Source organism: Oryzias melastigma, linkage group LG6 (genome assembly GCF_002922805.2).
Source record: "Oryzias melastigma strain HK-1 linkage group LG6, ASM292280v2, whole genome shotgun sequence".
Classification (NCBI taxonomy): domain Eukaryota; kingdom Metazoa; phylum Chordata; class Actinopteri; order Beloniformes; family Adrianichthyidae; genus Oryzias; species Oryzias melastigma.
In genome coordinates this window covers 27569483-27594626 of record NC_050517.1, presented here as the reverse complement: position 1 = coordinate 27594626, position 25144 = coordinate 27569483, and the positions used below count along the sequence as shown (strand labels likewise).

The 25144-nt window shown below is 41.6% G+C and overlaps 1 protein-coding gene across 7 annotated transcripts; it reads left to right on the top strand.

The window, feature by feature from the left end:
* Nucleotides 1-171: 171 nt before the first annotated feature.
* Nucleotides 172-23648, top strand: cnot1 (CCR4-NOT transcription complex, subunit 1). 7 transcript variants are annotated; one of them, XM_024281569.2, is made up of 49 exons: nucleotides 172-325; nucleotides 1788-2086; nucleotides 3932-4039; nucleotides 4189-4287; nucleotides 4640-4708; nucleotides 4831-4885; nucleotides 5146-5349; nucleotides 5431-5596; nucleotides 5862-5988; nucleotides 6252-6362; nucleotides 7485-7655; nucleotides 7748-7875; nucleotides 7952-8192; nucleotides 8281-8412; nucleotides 8529-8651; nucleotides 8764-8915; nucleotides 9015-9165; nucleotides 9275-9488; nucleotides 9607-9732; nucleotides 10121-10245; nucleotides 10329-10615; nucleotides 10702-10780; nucleotides 10888-11127; nucleotides 11200-11340; nucleotides 11410-11589; nucleotides 12600-12716; nucleotides 12815-12925; nucleotides 13017-13094; nucleotides 13180-13357; nucleotides 13463-13596; nucleotides 15435-15731; nucleotides 15818-15958; nucleotides 16039-16143; nucleotides 16273-16392; nucleotides 16573-16764; nucleotides 16890-17032; nucleotides 17595-17703; nucleotides 17842-18011; nucleotides 19224-19455; nucleotides 19551-19799; nucleotides 19881-20044; nucleotides 20129-20246; nucleotides 20351-20452; nucleotides 20767-20940; nucleotides 21360-21509; nucleotides 21588-21768; nucleotides 21844-21976; nucleotides 22050-22184; nucleotides 22758-23648. In XM_024281569.2, the coding sequence occupies exons 2-49, from the start codon at nucleotides 1985-1987 to the stop codon at nucleotides 22834-22836; spliced, it is 7143 nt and encodes a 2380-aa protein (XP_024137337.1). In that variant the 5' UTR covers nucleotides 172-325; nucleotides 1788-1984; the 3' UTR covers nucleotides 22837-23648. The 7 variants fall into 7 exon arrangements, with proteins under 7 accessions (XP_024137337.1, XP_024137336.1, XP_024137335.1 ...); XM_024281568.2 differs by having other exon boundaries at nucleotides 16570-16764; XM_024281567.2 differs by having other exon boundaries at nucleotides 10879-11127.
* Nucleotides 23649-25144: the final 1496 nt, after the last annotated feature.

Here is a 25144-nt window from a genome sequence, read left to right as displayed (position 1 = left end):
TAATATTTATGTTCCTTTTAGCTTGGAGCAAAAGTCACTCCCCCAAAAATATAGCATTATTTCACTTCTATAGCTTTTTTAGAATTACATTTGAAAAAAATAAAAGAGTTAACGGTCCTCGGGACCCAGGTGTTCACAAGCGGATACCTGTAAGTCGCGCTAGTAAAGCGCACGCGCTTGTCTGATAGTGTGAGCGCGCGGCGGCGGTGACAGTCGCCATTTTATTTTGAAATAAAAGTGAGGCGGAGGAGCTGCTTCCATTTCGTCAAATTTGTTCTGGGAGATTATCAGGGATGAGGATTTAATTTACTTTCTTGAGAGCACGGTGAGGCTTGAAATATATCGACCAAAAAAGTGGTGGCACGTTTATCACCGAATCAGCGGTTTTGAGACGGAGCATGCTCGTTAGCTAGCAGCAAATGGAACGTCTATTTGCTGGAAAACAGCTGTCGTATCACTCTCAAGAAGCCACCAGACTAGCAATTTTGTTAAGTAATAGTGTGTTTCGAAAAACTTGTAGTTATCGTCTAATCTAATGATACAAAAACAGCGATAGTGAAGTAAGTTTTTGTTAGAAGGTAGTTCGTGTTATTGGATAAACGGCGTTTCCAACTAAATTAGCATGTCCGCAAACTAGTCGTAGCCCAAAGCTAACCTTAAGGTTAAAGCTGCCGTCAGCTTGCACAATCGTGTAAAGGCCATTGTTAACTACATCTACTCATTGAGTAACACTAAAGTGACTGTCAAAATGTATGTTATTTATTATTAGCTGACATGAAAAGGATAGAACAGGAAATTCTGAAGGTTTAATGCAGCTTTCACCTCGCTTGAAACGGGCTCATGTTGCTAACATTGGCAGCTCTTTTATGCTAATTTATAAGCATGTAGCCTTATTGGAATGTAAAATATTTCAATTTTTAAAATCAGCCATGGCAGCGTTTCCTCGCCAATTCGTATTTTAGTACCGATAAAAGGTCAGATAGTCTTCTAAAAGACACGAACGCCTCGGAAAAATGTTTACAAGCCCCCATTTGTTAGCGTTGTTTATCAGCTTCGTGGTGGTGTTGGCTAGCTTAGACTAATATCACATACAAGTTTGTCAACACATTGATATATTAAGTATAGTTTAAATGTGTGAACTTGGATAAACATAAAACTATACCGATAAAAGTCGTGGTATCGTCATGATCCCTTCGAACATCGACTAAATACGAGCGACAGGTTAGCAGCTAAGCTTTGCTAGCTTATGTTAGCTTGTTCCTTTGTTTCATTGAAATAAACAGTAGCTTATTTTATGCCTTAGTGTCTCTATTTCTATTTCAATGTAGTGGTTAGTTTGCTTTTTTGTTTTATTTCTTTAATTAACGAGCTTTATAAAGTTGCATAGACTCTTTTAGTTGCACCACGTAAAGCTGTACTGTTGAGGCCTTGATCTGTGGTGGCATGCATCCCTAAAAAATATACCAACAAATGTTTGTACTAGATGTTGTCGTTTTTTCTATGAAGCATAACTTGAGTCTTTATTTTAGATATTAACAAATGGGCAGTTTTATGTCTGGATACTTTCAGGTTTGTAATTTATTTTACTATGAATTTTAAGGTAAGCAGGCTGCGAGGCCTGCCTGTTTTGATGCGTTCAGTATTTTGGGTTGTGAGTAGATGGCATGAAACAGAATTGAGCTTTGCTTAGCCCTCTGAAACTCTCTTCAGTCTCATTAAAGAACAACTTCTCAGATAAAGCATATGTATGTATGTCTTAATGTTTTTTTTTTCTTTTCTTTTTTCAGATGCAGTACCGGATTTTAAATTGAAGAACTCTACCTAATAGACTTGGGAACTACAGATCAGAATACATAGTTGGACGTCAACATTTGTCACACCTTTTGGGGGGGGGGAGCAGAAGTAACTTATCACTGAAGTGACTAAAGGGGAATAATGGTGATTTTGCGCCGTGCTCGGCCGCCTGCTTCCGCCCCAACCAGCAATGAATCTTGACTCGCTCTCGCTGGCTTTGTCTCAAATCAGCTATCTGGTGGACAATTTAACAAAGAAAAACTATCGAGCCAGCCAGCAAGAAATACAGCATGTGAGTATCAAAACAAATGCATTTATCATGTCTTCTGTTGCTTGATTTTAGAATTTAATTAACTAATTAGCCGTATTTTTCTCCAGATTTCACTTTCTGTCGAAATTGTCTCATTTATTAAAAAGCACTCTGAACACAACCTACACAGGGTTAAAATTATGGCCTGACAACTTATGTTTACTTTTTAACATTTCTTAACACTTTGGCACCACAGGGTTGGAATCCTGACAACCGTTTGCGCAATTAACATAATCCCAGCAGATTCTGAAGTGGAGAAAAGTAGTTGTGCTTTTCAAAGCTGTCCCAAGCCAATATGAAAATCTGCTTTCTCTGCGTCAGGTGTCACCAGTGACAAATCCAATATTAAAGGGCTAAATTAAATTTAATATTCTTCTATAAATCTATACTTTATGCTATGTAGGTAAAAACTTAAGCTAAAAGATCATCAATGTTTTTCTACGTTCTTGAATAACCAAACATTCTCATTGATTTGTGCAAAATAGGAACAATAATAAAAAAAAAAATCACAAGCCAAACATGTCTTTGAACACAGCATTGTGAAATCTGTGGAAGCTGCTTAACATGTTGCGAAGATTTATTCTTTTAAGTCAAGCAAATTGGATTAGCCTGGCTGTACTTGTTTTTTCTTTTTCCAAAAGATTCCTCAGATCTTGGATTTCTGTAGAACAAGGGTGTCCAACTCAATCGCACAGGGGGCCAAAATCCAAAACAGATCTTAGGTCCTGGCTGAACAGGATAAACATTTATCGAACACGCTAAAATAACATTTTTAAAACTTTAAAAAATGTAACTGTTTAACATAAAAATGAATAAAAACAGGCAGGAGTTTTATTCCAGAATAAATCATCTTAAACTTTAGATAACTTTCAGTATTTTACTCTCAATAAAATATATTTTGTCCAATTTTTACAAGTTAGGAATAAGAGCAAGATAACATCGGGCCATTAATAACAATAAAATAAAATGATCTGGAGGGCGGATAGCATTACACGGCAGGATGCATCCAGCCCCCGGGCCTTGACTTTGACACGTGCTGTAGAAACACCATCACTGTTTGAAGTTCACAAGTTTATTCATTTATTTCTTATATTTTCTTTCCAAAACAATTTTTGATTAAAAAAAATTTTTGATTGAAGTAGTTTTATGAAAAAAAAAACACACACTCACACAGAGAGTTTATTGCCTTGGGGGAAAAAGTATTTCTTTAAAAGAACAGATTTACTGATTTTTTTTATAGTTGATGAATATTGATCCTGTTTCTCTCTTTTTAAACTACTCCTTCTGGTCTTATTCTTGTCTAATAGGAGATTATTTTTAAAAACATATGCTCAGACTTAACATGTTTCCAAACATTGATATAAGAATTGTGTTTTTAATTGTAGTACAATGCATTGGGGGGATATATAAGAAAGAAGCAGATTGTTTGTGGTAAAAACATTTAACTTTGTAAAAGTTTAAATTAATTTGAAATCCTTTTTTCAAACATGTAAAATTGTTAAATAAACGGATAAGATCAAAATATTTAAAATCTTGGGTGATCTGGAACAAACACAAATATAACATTTTCCATGGAAAAAAGCTTCCTGCATTAATGGTTGATTATCTTATTAGGTAAATAACAAAAAAAGATGTGTTGTGTGTTGTGCATTTGTTAATATTTGTTTTTCCGTTGAATGACCTAAAGAGTTGGTCAGCTTAGTTTCTGTCCTTAAGTTTGCTTTTTTGTTTGTGGAACAAAATCAGAAGCAAAAAGAATTTTCATTGTTTTCACCTTGTGTTGCTCAGTCATGGCACAGGTGTTGTAAAACTCTTGTTTGGTTGTAGATTGTAAATCGTCACGGACCTGAGGCAGACAGGCATCTACTACGCTGTCTCTTCTCCCATGTGGATTTCAGTGGCGATGGTAAAAGCAGTGGAAAGGACTTTCACCAGGTGAAGTTTCACCTTTTTAGAGCATTTCCTGGCTTCCCATGACTATTTACACTGTTTTTATTTTTTAATTGTGGCGTGTATTTATTTTTTTATTGTGCTGCTTCATCTGTTTTCTGCTGTTTGCCTAACTCTGTCCTCTGATTGTTCAGACACAGTTTCTGATCCAGGAGTGTGTGTCGCTGATATCAAAGCCCAACTTTATCTCTACCTTGTGTTACGCCGTTGACAATCCTCTGCATTACCAAAAGGTAAGAATACCTTTTTGGCTCAAACACCCAAGTGCGAGCTGGAGCACACGCATGCACACGTTTTTCCTAAACTTTGCCATTTTAGATTAGTGATAAGGATGGCTGCAAATTCTTTTGTGACACAGTACAGAATAAAATAAAATACTGCTATCACAGATTCAATAAAAAGCATCTCGTTGTGTGTGGTTTGGTGAAAAGAATGAACAAATAAAGAAGCTTTTTAGTCATTTTGTCTGGAATTACTGCGCACATTTTGTAAGGAAGCCAACCTAAATTTTGGCACCTAAAACGTATTGACTTAATGCAAACCTTTAAAAGCTACTATGTTGACATGTGTGGATCTGTCTTCCAGAGTTTAAAACCGTCAGTCCACCTCTTCGCTCAACTCAGTAAAGTTCTGAAGCTCAGCAAGGTCCAGGAGGTGAGTGTGTTCGACCCTCAGCTGCATTTTACAAATCTAAATTTGTAGGGATGACAACATTATTTTAAATTTAAGGTTTCAGGGCTTTTTTTCTGTAGAAACTAACCTTTAATTAATTTCAGGTGATATTTGGCCTTGCTTTGCTTAGTTCCAGCAACACAGACCTTCGAGGTTTCTGTAAGTGTTTTTCATTGAACTTTTTATTCTTCAGGCATGCCATTCATCTGTGCAATTGAAATGTAGTGAAAGTTACAATGAGAAGAGAGGAATTTTGCCTTGAATTTTTTTCTCTTCAATGCTTTCTCTTTATCTTAACATTAAACTGATAAATGTTTGGATTTTAATCTGGATAGCTTTATGTTGGTGGACAAAATGGTGACATTTGGCTTAGATGTTATTAATGCAGTAAATGAGTATTTTTGAATTGTTTGTTTCAGCTGCACAGTTCATCAAGCAGAAACTCCCGGACCTCCTGCGCTCATACGTCGACGCAGATCTTGGTGGAAACCAAGAAGGTGGCTTCCAGGATATTCCAATAGAGGTGTTGCACCTGCTGCTCTCCCATCTCCTGTTTGGTCAGAAGGGAGCCAGTGGGGTAGGGCAGGAGCAGATTGACGCCTTCCTCAAGACACTTTGCCGAGGTATGAAGGTTCAGAGGGACTTGTAGAAACTCCGGCATCTGTTGCTTTGCTGAATCAAGCAGAAACAACGCTGTTTTTCAGATTTCCCCCAGGAGCGCTGCCCCGTGGTGCTCGCACCACTTCTGTACCCTGAAAAACGGGACATTCCTACGGACAGGATCTTTCCAGACTCGGGGGAGTTGGCCAAGACCATGGAGAGTTCTCTTGCTGACTTCATTCAGGAAGTGGGCTACGGCTTCTGCGCTAGGTACGTTATTTTACACAAATGAAGTTGAAGTTTTTAACTGAAAACAGTTCTCTTTGTTGTAATACCAGTTTGTCAGCAGCATTCTGCTGTGCTTTCAGATTTAGAACTATTTTGAATGATGGTCTGTAATAGAGGCTGCAGAAACTTGAAAACATTCCTCTATTAGTCATTTAATTTGACTTTAAAACCTGTTTGGATTCTCTCAGGAGAAGCTCTGCCATGATAATCAGCTTTGATCGGTGTCTTTCCTCTGTTTGTTTTCCAGTCTGGATGAATGCAGGAACATAATCCTCCAGTATGGGGTGAGAGAGGTGACTGCCAGCCAGGTAGCCAGAGTCTTGGGGATGATGGCTCGAACTCACTCTGGCCTTACCGATGGCATCCCGCTGCAGGTGAGGCAGCTGCAAAGAGCGACCAGCGCTCAAACATTCTTTATCGATTATTTAACACAAAAGTGAAGCTAATCTTAAAGTTGTGGAGCTTAACCTGATGCCTTTGGTTATACAAGCATGTGAACTGGAGGACTGAATGTTGTTGGTTACACTGATTAACTTTTTTCTTTTAAACAAATCTTTGTTGCTGTAATAGTTTAGTTATTTCTGTGATTTATTTGGTTGCATCAACGTCTACATTTTCTGCTGCTTTTCTTCCACAGTCGATTTCTGCTCCAGGAAGTGGCATATGGAGTGATGGGAAGGATAAGACTGACAGCTCGCAGCCGCATACGTGGAACGTGGAAGTTCTCATTGATATCGTTAAAGAAGTGGTTAGTAAACTGTTTCTTTAAATCAACTTTAACTTTGCTTTTTTTCCACTTTCACAAGCAACTTGATCAGTCTCTTTGGTTGTTTTAATATGTGTCAGCATTTTAGAAAACAGAAAAAAACCCAATGAGATCTTTATTTGTTTTAATCTTAAGAGTTGTAAATTATTAAAAATTGTAAAGAATAAAAAATCTGAAAAGGACCTTTCTTCTCTGATCCTTAAATTGATGCATCATTAGTTGTGTGTATATGTGCAAAATCTCTTTAATCTGATCAAATATTGGATTAGAATTGAACTGTGTACAGGTGTCCTAGAAAACCTTATCTGATTATAACAAACATTTGCATAAACCACAGGTTTGATCGGAATAAATCATTTTGACGCACAAATACACCGGAAACAGCTGTAGAAGTCGTAGTAGTGGAGTTCTGTTGTAAGCAAACATGGCTGCTGTGGGCATGTAGTGAGATGATCTTCTGAGTGTGCTTTTATTAAGCACACAGTTTCCTAAACTGCTTTTTAAAATAAATATGTATTTATACATTTGGTTTTGAGGTTTAAGCTGCTCTTTATTCTGATGCTTTCTTAGCTTAGCTGTCAGAAAAACTGTTGTTTTTATTGGCAGACAATTCTGACCTTTTACCCGACTCAAAGACTCCTTTCCTGCTTACATTACTCTATTTTTTTTGTTCCATTATCCCTGATTTAAGGCATTTCTGCAGATCTGAAGAGGGTAATAATGTGTTGTAGAGCAGGAAATGAAGAAAAAACTGAGAAGTATCCCAAAACTTGTTGAACCCAATCTCACTATGATGAAGAACTTGTTTACCCATTTGAGGCATGAAAAAATGACATCCAAGATTGGACTTGTTTTGCTAAATGTCAGGCAGTTGGTTTCTTGTTGCTTTTAAAATACTCAGAATCTGCATAAATACATTTTTTTAAGTTACTTTTCTGTATGTTCTAGTTCAGAAAGCACACGTTTCTGATCCTTATTTCCTAAATTGAACGTGTTTTTAATGTGTATAAATACAACAAAGAGCTCTCCCAGGTTAGTTTTGAAAAGTGTTTTGATGCTTATTGGGTTTTATTTGACGTTGCTGTTATGTTTTTTTTTTTTTAGGATCCCACCCTGAACTTCAAACAAGTGACATATGAACTGGACCACCCAGGCTTTACAATTCGTGACAGTAAAGGCCTCCAGATAGTGGTGTATGGTATCCAGAGGGGGCTGGGGTTGGAGGTCTTCCCTGTTGATCTCATCTATCGCCCGTGGAAACACGCAGAAGGACAGGTGACTGAGAGGGAAATGTGGTTACAGTAGGATTTCTGTCTGGCAGAAATGCATTGTTTGGTCTAACTTGTTTATCACATTTTCTTCCCCAGTTGTCCTTTATTCAGCACTCCCTGATGAACCCAGACGTGTTCTGCTTTGCGGATTACCCCTGTCACACTGTCGCCATCGACATCCTGAAAGCCCCGCCTGAGGACGACAACAGGGAGATTGCAACATGGTATCCAGACGCGTCTCCACTTTAAATCTACTGGAGTTGTGGAACAGCAGAATGAAACCACTCTGATGCATTTCAGGAAAAGTCTGGACCTGGTAGAGAGCCTTCTCCGCCTCTCGGAGGTCGGACAGTACGAGCAGGTGAAGCAGCTCTTCAACTTTCCCATCAAGCACTGCCCAGACATGCTGGTGCTGGCACTACTGCAGATCTCCACCTCCTGGCACACGCTACGTCATGAGCTCATCTCCACCCTGATGCCCATCTTTCTGGGCAATCACCCCAACTCCGCTATTATCCTGCATTATGCCTGGCATGGACAGGTGGGAGACCCTTTTCCTTCAACTATGGAAGACAGTTATTCTCGTTTTTATATTAGATGCACAGTAATTAGTTTGGTTCTCCCCACAGGGACAGTCTCCCTCCATTCGTCAGCTCATCATGCACTCTATGGCTGATTGGTACATGAGGGGGGAGCAGTACGACCAGGCCAAGCTCTCCCGCATCCTAGACGTGGCCCAGGACCTAAAGGTTAGACTCGATGTAATACCATTTTTTTTAAATTTACTCAGCTGCTGGTTGTAGTAAAACTGACAAAATATGATATAAAACCACACAAGCCACTAAATCCATTTAACCTCTTGTTTAATTTTTGCCAGTCTTTATCCATGCTGCTGAATGGTACTCCATTTGCCTTTGTTATTGACCTCGCTGCACTTGCCTCTCGCCGTGAATACCTCAAACTTGATAAGTGGCTGACTGACAAAATCAGAGAGCATGGGGTAAGCCTCAGAAGGCAGCTGGGTTCAGATCTTACCAGTCTTGTTTGTTGTGTTTGTGTTGTGGCCGTTCGGACCTGAGCGTGACTCCGGTCGTGTATGTTCTGCGTGTCAGGAACCTTTCATCCAGGCGTGTGTGACATTCCTGAAGAGGCGCTGTCCATCCATCATGGGGGGTCTGGCTCCCGACAAAGATCAGCCCAAAAGTGCCCAGCTCCCCCCTGAGACTTTGGCCACCATGCTTGCCTGCTTACAGACCTGCGCTGGGTGAGGAGACAAATATCAGAAAACTGCTCATCGACTCAGAAAGAACGCCAAACCCTCTTTAAGACAAAGAGCCTCATTCCATCCTTTTTTTTTTTACAGGAATGTGACCCAGGAGTTGTCAGAAACTATCCTTACTATGGTTGCCAACTGCAGCAACGTAATGAATAAAGCTCGACAGCCACCACCGGGGGTAATGCCAAAGGGACGCGCCCCGAGCACCAGCAGCCTCGATGCAATCTCACCGGTGCAGGTATCGTCATCTGAAAGCCACACAATGAGAGAAGAAGCATTTTCATGGTTTAATTCTGAGTTTCTTGTTCTGCCGTTCCTGCCTAATGCTTCTTGGTGGTAATCTGTAGGTGGACCCTCTGACTGGAATGGGCTCCTTGAACCTGGGTGGCACAGCCACCTCCCACACTCCGAGCATACAGGGCTTTCCAGGCTCTCTGGGTTCAGCTTTCAGTAATCCCCAGTCCCCTGCTAAAGCCTTTCCCCCTCTCACCAACCCCAACCCCAGTACACCATTTGGGGGTATTGGCAGTCTGACCTCGCAGCTTCCTGGAATGGACTCCGGTACAGTGCTTTTCCTTTACTCTCTTTCATACTAAAATCATCAGTCAGTCTAGGTTCAGAGGGTTAACTGGTGAATTCAGCAGGTTGGGATTGAGATGATCGCTTTTGTTCCTCTCAGGTCCTCTGGGCTCCGGCATCGGCTCCGGCATTGGCTCCAGCCTCGGAATGTCGACAGTAAGCACTGACCCTTTCAGCAACAGGAAGATAGGCACACCAGGGCTGAACCCGCCGACCTTTCAGCAGAGTAAGATGAAGGCCTGTAAGTGGTGTTGGTAGTGGTGTGACTGAGAGCCCCGCCCTGCGTTGCTCTGCACTGTATTTCCTCTGGAGTAAGAAAGATGATTCTTTCCTCAAATTTACGTCTAATCCATTCAAATGAACAAAATTAAAAGTTTTGAAAGTTGGAATTTCATTCGAAACATAGAGGAAATACAGATCAGTCTTCCATTCCTTGCCTGCTTACGCTGATGCACAAACTGTATGCAACTGATGTATCAAAAAGAAGTCTGACAAAACATTTTTCATTCCCAAGACACCTTTTTGATACCAGATCAGTCATGTACATTTATATTCTTAATCAGCTTTTAACAAAAACTTTTTCTTAAAAGTGTTTTCATTCCCCAATTTCCCAGCTGACCTTTCTCAGGTGTGGCCCGAAGCAAACCAGCACTTTAGTAAGGAGATAGACGACGAAGCAAACAGTTATTTCCAACGAATCTACAACCACCCGCCTCACCCCACCATGTCTGTTGATGAAGTAAGCCTAATTGATTTCCCTGAAAGGCTTTTAGTAAAAGTGAACAGTTTTCTCCATGTGAAATTCTGCCTCTTCCCCTGCAGGTGTTGGAGATGCTTCAGAGGTTCAAGGACTCCACCATCAAGCGGGAGCGGGAGGTGTTCAACTGCATGCTTCGGAACTTGTTTGAGGAGTACCGGTTCTTCCCTCAGTACCCCGACAAGGAGCTGCACATCACTGCCTGTCTGTTTGGGGGCATCATTGAGAAGGGTCTGGTCACATACATGGCTCTGGGTCTGGCTCTGCGATACGTCCTTGAAGCCTTACGGAAACCGTACGGATCCAAAATGTATTACTTTGGAATTGCAGCTTTGGACCGGTTCAAAAACAGGTACTGAAGGGTGGTTCTGTGATTTCCTTCCCTGGCAAAAAATGTGTTGCAAGTGTAGATCTGGTCTGACCTGTTTTTGATTTTAGACTTAAGGATTACCCTCAGTATTGTCAACATTTGGCCTCAATTGCTCACTTCTTGCAGTTTCCACATCATCTACAAGAGGTAACCGGGTTTCTTCAATCCTTTCGTTTTGGAGCAGAATGTTTCTCCTACCTTTTCAGATTGATTTAAACTCTGGCTCTGCCTCTTTAAATATCCTGTGCGTGCAGTATATCGAGTATGGCCAGCAGTCACGGGACCCCCCGGTGAAGATGCAGGGCTCCATCACCACTCCCGGCAGCATGGCTCTCGCACAAGTTCAAGCCCAGTCGCAGCAGTCTGCCGGCCTCAAAGCACCACAGCCGGGCCAGGCTAGCACTCTGGTTACCACGACGACAACTACCACCACAGTAGCTAAAACCACCACCATCACAAGACCAACAACCAGCAGCTTCAAGAAGGACATGCCTGTATGTCTCTATGAACACGTTTAATCGCACTGAGATAGAAGTATGAGGGTAACTGTCTGTCTTGATCTGCAGCCTTCCATAAACACTACCAACATCGACACGCTGCTGGTGGCCACGGACCAGACCGAAAGGATTGTAGAACCCCCAGAGAACGTTCAGGAGAAGATTGCTTTCATCTTCAATAACCTTTCTCAGTCCAACATGACACAAAAGGTAACGACAGGCGAGTCGTGCTCTCCTGCTTCAGAAGAGCCCTGATCTGACGGCCTGTACATTTGTCAGGTGGAGGAGCTGAAGGAGACGGTGAAGGAGGAGTTCATGCCCTGGGTGTCTCAGTACCTGGTGATGAAACGAGTCAGCATCGAGCCCAACTTCCACAGCCTCTACTCCAACTTTTTAGACACACTGAAGAACCCGGAGTTTGTGAAGATGGTTCTCAATGAAACTTACAGGAACATCAAGGTGAATTTATACATTATGCCTTATCGTTTACATTTTAATATTTTGAATTACAAGAGTGTCTCACCTTTTCCTGGTTCAACTTTGGCGGTCTCACTGTTTTACGGATTTTATTAAGTGCAATTTTGCATGTTTTTTGTTTTTTTGGGATGTCCCGATCCAGTACTTTTGTAGCTTATTTAAAAAATGAAAAAGTTAAATAAACAGACTTTTTTTTTCTTAGTTGACCCTCTTTTACATTTAACCCTTAAACAGAGCACTTCTGTGAAGTAGCTCTAACAATTAGGTAAAAATAGTGCCGTTACCTTGGAAAAATAGATGATTGTCATATGAGAAAGTTTTAGCTTTATTATCTTCAGAACTATTGCTTTTTTTATCAGATATGATTCATATCTCCATTAAAAATTATGAAAAATGATATTCTTTTAAAGTCTTAGAATAAATATGATGAATACCCATGACTAGCTCATGTCAATGTAATCATTTATTAGTTTTGGTTGTTTTATAGAGACTATAGGCCTGCTATCAGGTCCTAAAAAACAGGGACAATCCCTCCCTTTTTTTGTTTGTTTTTTTTCTTGGTTCAGTCAGCACACTGGGTTTTGATTGACTGTAGACTGTTGTCAATCTCCTATGTGCCGTTTCTCCTGTACAGAATACGTTCAGTTTGCCAAATCTACTCAAGTCTTTAAACCCGAGCAGATCTTTCCTTTCATTTGATAATACTTGACTTATTTTTCTATAAAGGTTTAAACAAGAGGGAAAAGTGTGAAAATCTTTGATGTACGTCAAAGAAAAGAGTATAAAGTTTGTAGTGAGGGTTTTACAGCTTTTAAACATCTATCATTATTTTAAAAAATAGAGTTAACCAGTTCACAGATTTTTAGAACGTAACTCCCATGATAAGTGAGGGACCACTGCATTGCTTTTCAGTCAAAAGTCTTAGTCACTTGTGTTGTCATCCATCTGTCTTTGGTCGAGCCTGTGTGACATTTCCTGATTGATTGTGACAGGTGCTTCTGACATCTGACAAGGCAGCTGCTAATTTCTCTGATCGCTCCCTGCTGAAGAACCTGGGTCACTGGTTGGGCATGATCACTCTGGCCAAAAACAAGCCTATTCTTTATACAGTAAGACCTCATTGATATTTACTTTGTTAAAAAAAAGAAAAGGTGTTGATGTTTTCTATTGGAGATTAAAGTAATTTATGTTATTTTTGCTCTTTCAGGATCTGGAGCTCAAATCTCTGTTACTGGAAGCTTATGTGAAAGGCCAGCAGGAGCTGCTCTATGTGGTTCCTTTTGTGGCCAAAGTTTTGGAGTCAAGTCTTCGTAGCATGGTGAGTGATCTAGAACTCCCAAACGAAGAACCTCTCATGAAACAATTGTTTTAAGTTTTTTTTGTTCTTATGTGGGTCTATTCTGCTTTAGGTCTTCAGGCCTCAGAATCCGTGGACCATGGCCATCATGAATGTCCTTGCTGAGCTCCATCAAGAACATGACCTCAAGGTAAACAGTTGCTCCTTGTTGGTGTTTATTTCAGTCTAGCTGCTGCACACATTTATGGGTTTTATTTTTGTTGTTTCACCTTCAGCTGAATTTGAAGTTTGAGATTGAAGTTCTCTGTAAGAACTTGTCTCTGGACATCAATGACCTGAAGCCTGGAAATCTGCTGAAAGACAAAGAGAAGCTGAAGATGCTGGAAGAGCAGCTGTCTGCGCCAAAGAAGGAGTCCAAACCTCCAGAGGAAATGCTGCCCGTTTCAACCTCAGGTTGTTCACCCAAACTATGCATCTTGTGCTTTCTCCATCAGTTAAGTCCTCAGTCACGGTTCAGCAGTTATGGTTGGTGGTGACTGTTTCCTGTTTCCTTTACAGCTCCTCCCTCCGCCCCAGCTGCAACCACCACCACGTGCACAACAACAGGGCCTCCCACCCCACAGTTCAGCTACCATGACATCCACGTCTACTCCCTTTCTGGCCTGGCTCCTCACATTAACGTAAATGTAAACGTAAGTGAAGCGGTCCTCTCCTTAATCTGTGATGGTCACACACTAAGCAAAATGTTTTAAAAGTTTTAACGTGAACAATCAAGTAGCGTGTTTTAAAAAGGTTTTGTTTTCAGTTATTGTTGTAGGAAGGCTGATTGATTATGGGTGAAAGAATCTGTTTTGAGAATCTTTTCCCAGTCCACAATTGACTGGAGCTTCAACAAAACTTACTGATGTTGCTGTTCTGCCGAACAATGAAGTGCTAATCAAATGGACTGAATGGACTGGGTCAGTGTTCCCCAACCTTTTTCAGGCCACGCCCCAGTTTAATGTCAGACACTGTTTTCACAGACTGGCTGAAGTGAGCGTTCAATTCATTTATTTTAAGCTCCCAGTGTCCCTCAACTTTTGAGGGTAAAATTTATCCTTATCCTCTATAAAATACAGGGTTCCCACAGGGTCTTAATCTTAAAAGTTTAGAATTTATTAATTTAGAAATGATGCATTTGAAAAGTCTTGAATTTTGATATCTAAGCCTTAAAAATTGGGCTATTTAAAACTTCTCCATTTCACATTTCTTGTCGCATTAAATTGTTTCACTCATAAATTTTTTGATCAAATAATGTAAATAAAGAGCAGCATAACCATTCATTATGCACCGATGTGCTGCCCAATACTTAAAGAAAGAAGAAAAAGAAGTGCACTATAGCATTGAGACACAGACCGGAAAGAACAATGGGAAAAGCTGCAGTTTTGATCATGAGGAAATGTAAATTCATCATGGTGTAGGTGGAACTGATATCCTGTCAGCTGCTAATGCTCTCCAAGCAGCTAATGCCAGCCTTCTCGCTGTTTGTGCCTCTCAACCTTCTGCACCTGACTTAGTGAATTATGTTGGTCTTTAAAATTTTTACATTTAAATAGGCATAAATTGATAGGCAGAAATTGGTTTTAATTTTTTATATGCACTGTCTTGAGAAGTCTAAAATTTAACTTAAATAAATTTATTGGAACCCTGAAAATTCCTGCATCTGCTTTGAGCTTTATTTGTACATTAGATTTTGTGTAGGAATCATTTAAATGAGAGATGAGTTTTCCCTTAACTCATAACTGTCAAAGTAGATGCTTAAAAAATCAGAAACCAACTTCAGCCTCATCTGACTTTTAAGGTCTGAGGGATAAATACAAAAAATGTCACTAAAACTGGTGTTTACTAAATATAAAACTTGAATCCACTTTTTGAGCAACTTTTTAGCAGCATCCTTTCAACATTAGACAGTCAATTGCTGAATAGTCTGCATTATCACGATGACTCATACGATCAACTGTTGCATTAAATCCATTTTTGGTTTTCGGTTAAATACAGATTTTTTTTCATTTGAACTCAAAGGCTTATTTGTTAACTTTGCTGGTTAGGAGATTTTAGTTTAGCAGTGTCAGCCGCTTTAAAAAAAATGACAGCGGATGGAATTTTAACACACGACCGAACGAGTTGACATGTATCAAGAATGAGTCGGATGTGGTGAGGAGTCCAATAGTTTCTCAAAATAAAACTTTGTTAAAAAAATCAGATTATAAATAAAACGTGAAAAATTTTGGAGTATTTTTATTTTTTTCTTTGTGACTCAGTACCAACTGTCTCATGGTCCGGTCTCAGTGGTTACCAGTGGATTAGGTGGCTTTCTGCTTCTAGCTAGTATTTTTGTTATCAAGATGTGTAATATGGACTCTGGCTCTTCCCCACCTGTAGTTTCTGTAGCCATCTTTCATGTTCAGTCTGTTCTGTTTGGATGGACCGCACAGTCCTGAAAATCTCAGAAGTTTGCTGTTTTTTCTTATGCTTCCCTTCCTGCTTTCAGATCCCTCTGCTGCAGGCGCACCCGCAGCTGAAGCAATGCGTGAGACAGTCTGTGGAGCGAGCGGTCCAGGAGCTGGTGCACCCTGTGGTGGATCGCTCCATCAAAATCGCCATGACGACCTGCGAGCAGATCATCAGGAAGGACTTTGCCCTGGATTCAGAGGAGTCCCGCATGCGTGTGGCCGCCCACCACATGATGAGGAACCTTACAGCAGGCATGGCCATGATCACCTGCCGCGAGCCGCTGCTCATGAGCATCGCCACCAACCTGAAAAACAGCTTTGCTGCTGCGCTTCGGGTACGCTGAGTTCCTGAATGAAATGCATAAGTTTTTCTGCTTTTTTTTTTTTTTTTTTTTGAGTTTGGATTTATGGTTTGTTTTAGGCTCCAACCCCCCAGCAGAGAGAGATGATGGAGGAAGCTGCAGCCAGAGTTGCTCAAGACAACTGTGAACTGGCGTGCTGCTTCATTCAGAAGACGGCTGTGGAGAAGGCTGGCCCAGAGATGGACAAAAGACTGGCCACGGTGAGCGATTTGAGTCATTCTACTTTCTTTATTCACATTTTTTCTCCTTTTGTTTCTAACTTCTAATCTGATCTCTGTAGGAGTTTGAGCTCAGGAAGCACGCTCGCCAGGAGGGACGGCGCTACTGTGATCCGGTTGTCCTGACCTACCAGGCTGAGCGGATGCCGGAACAGATCAGGCTGAAGGTGAAACTATGGCGTCCAATTATGAATCATCAAAACAAACCATAGTCTCAGAGGAGCAGTGTTTTATTTCCTCAAAGTTGGAAAATTTCTATCAGATCAGCAATTTTTACGAGACTCGATGTGTTGCAGGTGGGAGGAGTCGACCCCAAGCAGCTGGCCGTTTATGAGGAGTTTGCCAGAAACATCCCGGGTTTCTTGCCGAGCAACGACCTTTCACAGCCCACAGGCTTCCTGGCTCAACCCATGAAGGTGAGGTCATTTCCTCTGTCCTTCAGGGAAACGATTGTAAACCTTCAGAAGCTCAAACATTGGAAGTTTTCCTTTTCTTTATTTCTAAAAAAAAAAAAAAAGGCATATTTATTCTCGATGCAGTGGTATTTTATTTTGACAAGCTGGTTTTGACTCCATCCCTCTCTCGTATTTCAGCAGCAGGCATGGGCCACCGATGACGTGGCTCAGATCTATGACAAGCTAATCGCAGACATGGAGCAGCTTCTTCACGCCATCCCTCCAGCCCTCACCATAAACCCTCTGACTCAGGCTCTGCGCAGCCTGCTGGAGTCTGTGGCCTTGGCCAGGAACTCCAGGGATGGCATCGCTGCTCTTGGGCTGCTGCAGAAGGTTCGACTCTCGTGTTAAAAAAGCTTCATCATCAAAGTCTCAAAGCTAAAAAAAAAAAAGTCCCACTGTCTTCGGAAATCCTCCTCCTGAAGGTTTATGACGGGTTGTTTCCTCTGCTCCTCCAGGCTGTGGAAGGACTCCTAGACGCTACAAGCGGTGCTGATGCAGATTTGCTGATTCGCTACAGAGAGTGTCACTTGCTGGTGCTGAAAGCCCTGCAGGACGGACGAGCTTACGGACCGCAGTGGTGCAATAAACAGATCACAAGGTGAGGGGTTGAACCTGCTTGGTGGTCCAGGAGTGATTTTAGGTGCTCCTGTGTGCTTTCATCAAACCTGTGATCAGATTAAGCTCAAAATCCTCCTGTCTGAACTCTAATGCAAAGGTACTCCCTGCATGTATCTGACACAAGTAGATAAAGAGAAAGTGGAACAAAAAGGCAAATAGAATCTACACCCAACTAGAAATTCCACATGAGCACCGAACGCCAAACCAGTCAAGGTTCTATCAGAACCGAGAAATCCTCATTACAGAGGAATCCCTGAAGATGTTACAGCTGATTCAAATAATCGTAATATGTTTGTAGCCCAACTATATAAAGATTACCATAATTTTAAACCAGAACATGCAAAGAGAAACCAAAAGTGGAAGCACGTCAAGTCCCCAATGGATTGTTGCACTGCTCCCTCCTAAAAAACGACTGTTTTCTGTTTGCAAACTAGGCCTGCAGTTTTCCTGCTTTATTCATTTTAGTGAATAAGACATTTGTAACTGTAATGTACAAACTAAACAGCATCCAGAGAAATGTATAACATTTTGTCCTGTTTCAGGTGTCTGATTGAATGTCGTGATGAATACAAATACAACGTGGAGGCTGTTGAGCTTCTGATCAGGAACCATTTAGTGAATATGCAGCAGTACGACGTGCATCTGGCGCAGGTAACCGCTTAGATTGTTTGGTTTACGTTTCTTCCTGTTAAATGTTAATATTTTCTGCTAGAAAAATAGGAAACCTGATGCTTCAGTCTTTCCTGCTCCTCATCTGAACTCAGTTTTCGTTTTTTTTTTCCGTTTTAGTCGATGGAGAATGGATTGCACTACATGGCCGTTGCTTTCGCCATGCAGTTAGTGAAGCTGCTGCTGGTGGACGAGCGCAGCGTCAGCCACGTCACCGAGGCGGACCTGTTCCAGACCATCGAGACTCTAATGAGGACCTGTGCTCACTCTAGAGCCAACGCTCCCGAGGGGTAAAGAACATATAGATAAAAATGCCTTTATTGATGCTGTCCATATAGACAGTGACATTAAAAACTGTCACCATAGCAGTGCAAAAAATATGTAATATCAACATAAAGGTTATGAACACACAGGGATTTAGGAAAAAATACTGCAGATCAGATTATAATCAAGAGAAGAAAAGCAATTTTTAGCAATTAAAAGGTAAATTATATTGAAGCAAAAAAAAACCCTAATATACATGCATACATTTACACGTGTACATAGTGCCAGGACCATGTGTAATCAAGACACATGAGAGTTTTTTTTCCTTTGGAAAGAAGTCTGAATCTGTTCTGAAGCATCGATGGCGGATCATCGATGGCCTCCTGGAGGGAAACTGGTCACTAACAGTTTAAAGTCTCCAACTATTTTTTTTTTTTTGTAGTGTAAAAGCGTTCCCATTGGTCTTTTAATAATGATTATTCAGGTTTTAGAGAAAATCAAAAAAGCCTGTTATTTTTTAAGACATTTTCTGCAGAGCAGCAGAAGCTCATTAGAAATTCATCTCTGGGTTGTGGGCGTGGAAGTAACCTACATTGATAGCTAGCTTACAGCCCCTCACAAGCCGAAGCTAACGTTACCGTAGCAATATGAGAGTTATCCAGCCGTACGATTTTGAGCTCAGACGAGAAAAATTAAGACCTTAATGGATCTATTTGTCTGCAAGTGGAGGATTTAGCAGTAAAGGGAGACTTTGGACGGATTTTTGTCTGCTCTTGATTCAGCACAATTGGAATGAAGAAATACACAAAAATGCAGTTTTAATCGTAAATTCTTTTATATATGTTCTCCGTCATGAGAAAGATGGTACAAGAACATGTTCAAAATATGGTTTTCATCTTTGATGAGTCTTTTTGTTCAGCTGAGGGACCAGAGATATAAATATCATAGATCAGGCTTTTGCGATGCACCTAATGACCCTCCTGCTAACTAATATCCACTGTATTTTCATGATTTCTAACCTCAATTTAGGTTTTTGCTGCTCTTTGTTATGCAGAACATCCAAAGGCTTTAAATTGCTTTTCGTCTGAAGGTTAATTCACAAATAAAAAAATTACAGATCAGCTTTCTTTTTTTCTTTTTTTTTTTTTTTTAAGCAAACTTTCACATTAAGGCTCTTCTGTCATGAGGAAGTGCATGAATTGATAGAATGCGATTTTTCTTTCTCTTCTCACCTCCAGTCTTCCCCAACTGATGGATGTAGTCCGCTCAAACTATGAAGCCATGATGGAACGTGCCCACGGCGGCCCCAACTTCATGATGCACTCTGGGATCTCGCAGGCGTCTGAGTATGACGATCCTCCGGGGCTGCGGGAGAAGGCTGAGTACCTCCTGAGGGAATGGGTCAACCTGTATCACTCAGCTGCTGCAGGCAGGGACAGCACCAAAGCGTTCTCCGCCTTCGTGGGCCAGGTTACCGCTCATCCTCCGTTTCCAAGTTCAGCCAACAATTAGCCTAATTTCCAGTGGTCCTGGTTTTAATGGCTCCTCTGGGTTTTTCCCTCCAGATGCATCAGCAAGGCATCTTGAAGACGGATGACCTGATCACCAGATTCTTCCGGCTGTGCACAGAGATGTGTGTGGAGATCAGCTACCGCGCTCAGGCTGAGCAGCAGCACAACCCGGCGGCCAGCGCAGCCATCATCAGAGCCAAGTGTTACCACAACCTGGACGCCTTTGTGCGGCTCATCGCTCTCCTGGTCAAACACTCTGGAGAGGCCACCAACACCGTCACCAAGATCAACCTCCTCAACAAGGTGCACAAACGAGCCGCTGAGAGTCCAGACGCGTTAGTGACCGACTCGCCGTCTTCTGACGCGTCACAACGGTTGTTACAGGTGCTGGGGATCGTTGTCGGCGTCCTCATCCAGGACCACGACGTCCGTCAGACGGAGTTCCAACAGCTTCCATACCATCGCATTTTCATCATGCTGCTGCTGGAGCTCAACGCCCCAGAACACGTCCTGGAGACCATCAACTTCCAGACCCTCACTGCCTTTTGGTGAGACATTACAGACTCTGATCTCACTGGGCTCTATGAAAGCCGTTTATCATCCAGAAACCTGAAATCTGATGTGATCTGCAGCAATACGTTTCACATTCTGAGACCCACCAAAGCGCCTGGCTTCGTGTACGCCTGGCTGGAGCTCATCTCCCACCGCATCTTCATCGCCAGGATGCTCGCACACACACCGCAGCAGAAGGTTGGAGCAGACCCATTTCTGTTTGGGGTTTTTTAACTCGTGTTTCAAATTCAGACTTGCTATGATTGTTTTTTATTTATTCTTAACTCGCCGATGTGTTCCAGGGCTGGCCCATGTATGCACAGCTGCTCATCGATCTCTTCAAGTACCTTGCCCCTTTCCTGAGGAATGTAGAGCTCAACAAACCTATGCAAATTCTCTACAAGGTGCGTAAAAGTTCTGTCCAAAATGACGTTACTATGAAGGAGACGATAAAATTCCAGTACAGCTTAGTTTTTGCTGCACCTTATATATCTGCAAAGAGAAGGACAAAGCAACAAGTTGATTGGATGGCATTATATGAGATTTATGGTAGCAGATGAAAAATAAAAATAAAAGGGGGCTCCGACACTGAGCCTTGGGGTACACCTTAAGAAAGTCAATAAGATAAAGTTTGGGGTGTTGCAGGCATTGAAATAAGTTTGCTGACACTCTTGATCATCTGTCTGAGCTCTGACCTCACATCTTTCCTGTGGTTCAGGGCACACTGCGAGTCCTCCTGGTCCTGCTGCACGACTTCCCAGAGTTCCTGTGTGATTACCATTACGGCTTCTGTGACGTCATCCCACCCAACTGCATCCAGCTCCGCAACCTCATCCTCAGTGCCTTCCCACGCAACATGAGGCTCCCTGACCCCTTCACCCCCAACCTGAAGGTAAGGCGGCCCCAGCTCTGCAGACATTCAGAACCAACAGACAGATCTTAGACGATATAGATATTTGTGTTTTTCATGTTGTTGAGGCATTTTTCTGATGATGAGTTCCATTTCTGAGTATGTTTCATTCAAATTGTTGTGAGAAAAAAAAGCACAGAAAATATGCTTGGTGGACCACAAAATCTATACTGTAGAATGGAGAGGAAAAGGGGGTGGGGTTGCTCCATTCTAGTGGTCCCACCCACAACTCAGACATATTACTAATGAACTGATGCTGCTCTGCAGAAACTGGTTTTTGAGAAAAGTTTTTAGAATTTTTGGCTGTGACAGAATCATAATTAAAAGGCTTTGAGAGTAGATTAAAAGAAGATCAGAGCGGGACTTCAACCTGTCTCACGTGACCCCCGACCCCCCCACAGGTGGACATGCTGAGTGAGATCAACATCGCTCCCCGAATCCTCACCAACTTCACGGGCGTGATGCCGTCTCAGTTCAAGAAGGATCTGGACTCGTACCTGAAGACGCGCTCTCCGGTCACCTTCCTGTCCGAGCTGCGCAGCAACCTGCAGGTAGAACCAGAACCAGAACCGTCTGCTGCAAAACGCACTTCTACAACAGCTGAGGTTTTTGTGGACCGTGTCTGGCAGGTGTCAAACGAGCCGGGAAACCGCTACAACATCCAGCTGATCAACGCGTTGGTGTTGTATGTGGGCACACAGGCCATCGCTCACATTCACAACAAGGGCAGCACCCCCTCCATGAGCACCATCACCCACTCTGCACACATGGACATCTTCCAGAACCTGGCTGTGGACCTGGACACTGAGGGTATGTTTGGGACTCGCCGACTTTCGGAGCGTAATTGTTTCTTCTCTGTTCACGTTTCTGGATTCGTCTTTTCAGGGCGATACTTGTTTTTGAACGCAATCGCCAATCAGCTGCGCTACCCAAACAGCCACACCCACTACTTCAGCTGCACCATGCTCTACCTGTTCGCTGAGGCCAATACTGAGGCCATCCAGGAGCAGATCACCAGGTGGGCGGGTCACATCACGCCCTTATGTGTGAACACAGACCATCCTGTTAACTGCAGGCTCTCTGCTTCTCAGGGTTCTGTTGGAGAGGCTGATCGTGAACAGGCCTCATCCTTGGGGGCTCCTCATCACCTTCATCGAGCTCATCAAGAACCCTGCCTTTAAGTTCTGGAGTCACGACTTTGTGCACTGTGCCCCTGAGATCGAGAAGTAAGTTCACTTTTTGGGTTTAGATCCAGTTTGTGGGATTCTGCGTGAGCGCAGCAGGACGAAGCTCGCTAACCTGTTTGTGGCACCAAAACACACTAACCCGTTTGTCTGTGGTACCAAAACACGCTAACCCGTTTGTCTGTGGTGCCGTGCACGCTAACCCGTTTGTCTGTGGTACCAAAACACGCTAACCCGTTTTTCTGTGGTACCAAAACACGCTAACCCGTTTGTCTGTGGTACCAAAACACGCTAACCCGTTTGTCTGTGGTACCAAAACACGCTAACCCGTTTTTCTGTGGTACCAAAACACGCTAACCCGTTTGTCTGCGGTGCCAAACGCGCTAACCCGTTTGTCCGTGGGACAAAGCATGTTGGCCTCTCCATCTGCAGGATGAATTGACTAACTTGTCTGTCTTCGGGAAAAAGCACTTTAGGCTTTCCATCTCCAGGAAGAGATGTGCTAACCTGTCCATCTGCGATAAGAAGCACATTAACCTGTCTGTCTGCAGGATGAATCATGCTAACCTGTCTGTCTGCGGGATGAATCACGCTAACCTGTCTGTCTGCCCTCAGGCTGTTCCAGTCCGTCGCTCAGTGCTGCATGGGGCAGAAACAGGCCCAGCAGGTGATGGAGGGAACCGGCGCCAGCTAGCCTGCGCAGCCACCAGCTCAAAGCACCTGGGAGAGAAATTCGTGGCCTTGACCCGCCCCACCCCCAGCACACGGACACCCCCCCACTTCACCGTTGGCACTGGATAAAACCGGCTCCCGCAGTCGTTTGAAATGTGAATGGAAGGACTGCTGCTCACGGATCTAAAGAGATTTTTGTTTTTTTAGTTTTTTCCCGTTCAGCTTGAGTTGAGAGGACAGATTTGGGCTTATTTTGACGCTTTGATGTAAATATTGAAGATAAAAGGGAGAGCAGGGAAGTGGACGGATGGATTTGGCTGCACATGTCAAAGTGTGTCCTGGCCTGTACAGAACACTTCAAACTACCTAAGTCCTCAGTTCCTTCCCTCCAACACAAGTCTTTTTTTTTTTTCTTTTTGAGAGGTGAACGGTAGTTTTCCATTAAAAAAAAAAAAAGCAAAAAAAAAAAACCTGCCTGATATTTTTTCATTTGGTTCCTCGTTTTCTAGAGTAAGACTGATCTCAGTTTGTGGTGGGTGGGGGGGGCTTCTCGTGGTTTTTCCAGCTGAAGTGGGCTCTGGAGATCTCTCCCTGGCAGTTGTAAAATTGTGCAAAGTGATGGAAACATCATAACTTGACAATTTGTATAAAGATCCAAATGGAAGAACAATAATAGAAGGACCAATACAGGCCATTTTGTAACATTTTGAATGTTTTGTAAATGTATTGGTCCATGTGTTGTATTTTGTAGTTCTTTCTAGTTTGCCTTTAGTTCTTGCTACTTAATTGCAGTATGCATACATACAGGAAATAAAACATTTGAACTGCACATCACGCGTGGGCTTTCTGAGCCGATCCATGACTGTTCTGTTTTACCGTATTTGATAAATCAGCAACTTAACTTACAAAAAATGTTAACTCATTCTCCTTAAACTATTTAAGAGTTGAATGTGAAATAAAGTTTGGATTCTGTCTTTAGAACGTCACCATTTCAGTTTAGATTATGCCTTTCTGAGGACTTACAAAAATAAATTCTAGCCACAAAGAAGTGCAAACAATATTTTCATTTGTGGCCAAAATAAGTCTACCTTTCTCTTTTTTAAGCTTTCTTTAAAAAAAAAAATGTTAAAACAGGAACTTTAATAAAAAACATTTTCTCTATAATTTTTTTTGGATAAAAGTTTGCCATAAGTTAAAAAAAAAAAATTCTGGTGACCAACCTGAACTCGGGTACCATAGTTTCCAGAATAAATCATCAGAATAGCATCAGAACCAGTTCAGACTATTTTAACGGGAACATTAGTGATGTCTTAATTATTCTTAGTTTGTTGCTGCAATTCCTAAAATCAAATTCATCCAATTTAAGGCGATGATACATACGTTTTTTTTTTTTTCATTTTATTTCACAAATTAAATATTTTCTAAACCTGTTTCTTTTCAATACATATATAACACGATGAAAAAAATTGTTGATTATAGATTTTTTTTCTAATAAAGAAATCAAGCCTCAGCAAAAAGTAGTACACTTGCAGTTACTGTCAAGTATAATTAAATATAACGCTGTAGACTGATTGTGTGTTTAGTCTATTTTAAACTGAATTGGAACATTTTAAGTTTACAATATACAACTATTACATAAAAACTGAACTTCAAGTAAACTGCTTCACTTTTACTATAGATTAAGTATCTTTAAATAGCCGACTTTTAGCTTTTTCTTGTTTTATGTTGTCAAAAGTTAAGCTTAAAATAAGAACACAAACCAAAGTACCACTAATGATATTAATACAATACGAAGACATCAGGGTAAATAAATCAAGCGTACCTTTGCCAGTGCAGCAGTCTGTCTCTGATAGAATATCATGTTTAATCACAATTTCTACCAAACTGAATTTTCTGAATGCATCTGCAGCTCTTCACTAGCCTTAAATAAAAATCTTCATTCATATGTTTCTGTCCGTCGTGGAATTTGACATGATGGACATTCATTTTCTTGCTCAACAGACCATAAATTATGTCAATAGAATTCATCAGTCGCTCATTTGGTTTACACGTTTTACCCACTTTGTGGTTTTTATTTTTTGTGTCATGTCATCAGAGAGACTTTAACTTTTCTGAAGTTTAAACATTTTCCTTTACTGAAGATTTAAGAACTCTGATCTTTCCTTATGTGACTCCCTCATTTAGTTTATTAGTTTATTTCAAGCTTTCAGCAAAAAACATCCAAAATGTATGGACTGATATATCAAATTTAGATAATAAGTCATAAGAAATGCACATAAATATGTATATATTCACTGACTGTAAATGATGTTACTCTAGTTACTGTTAAT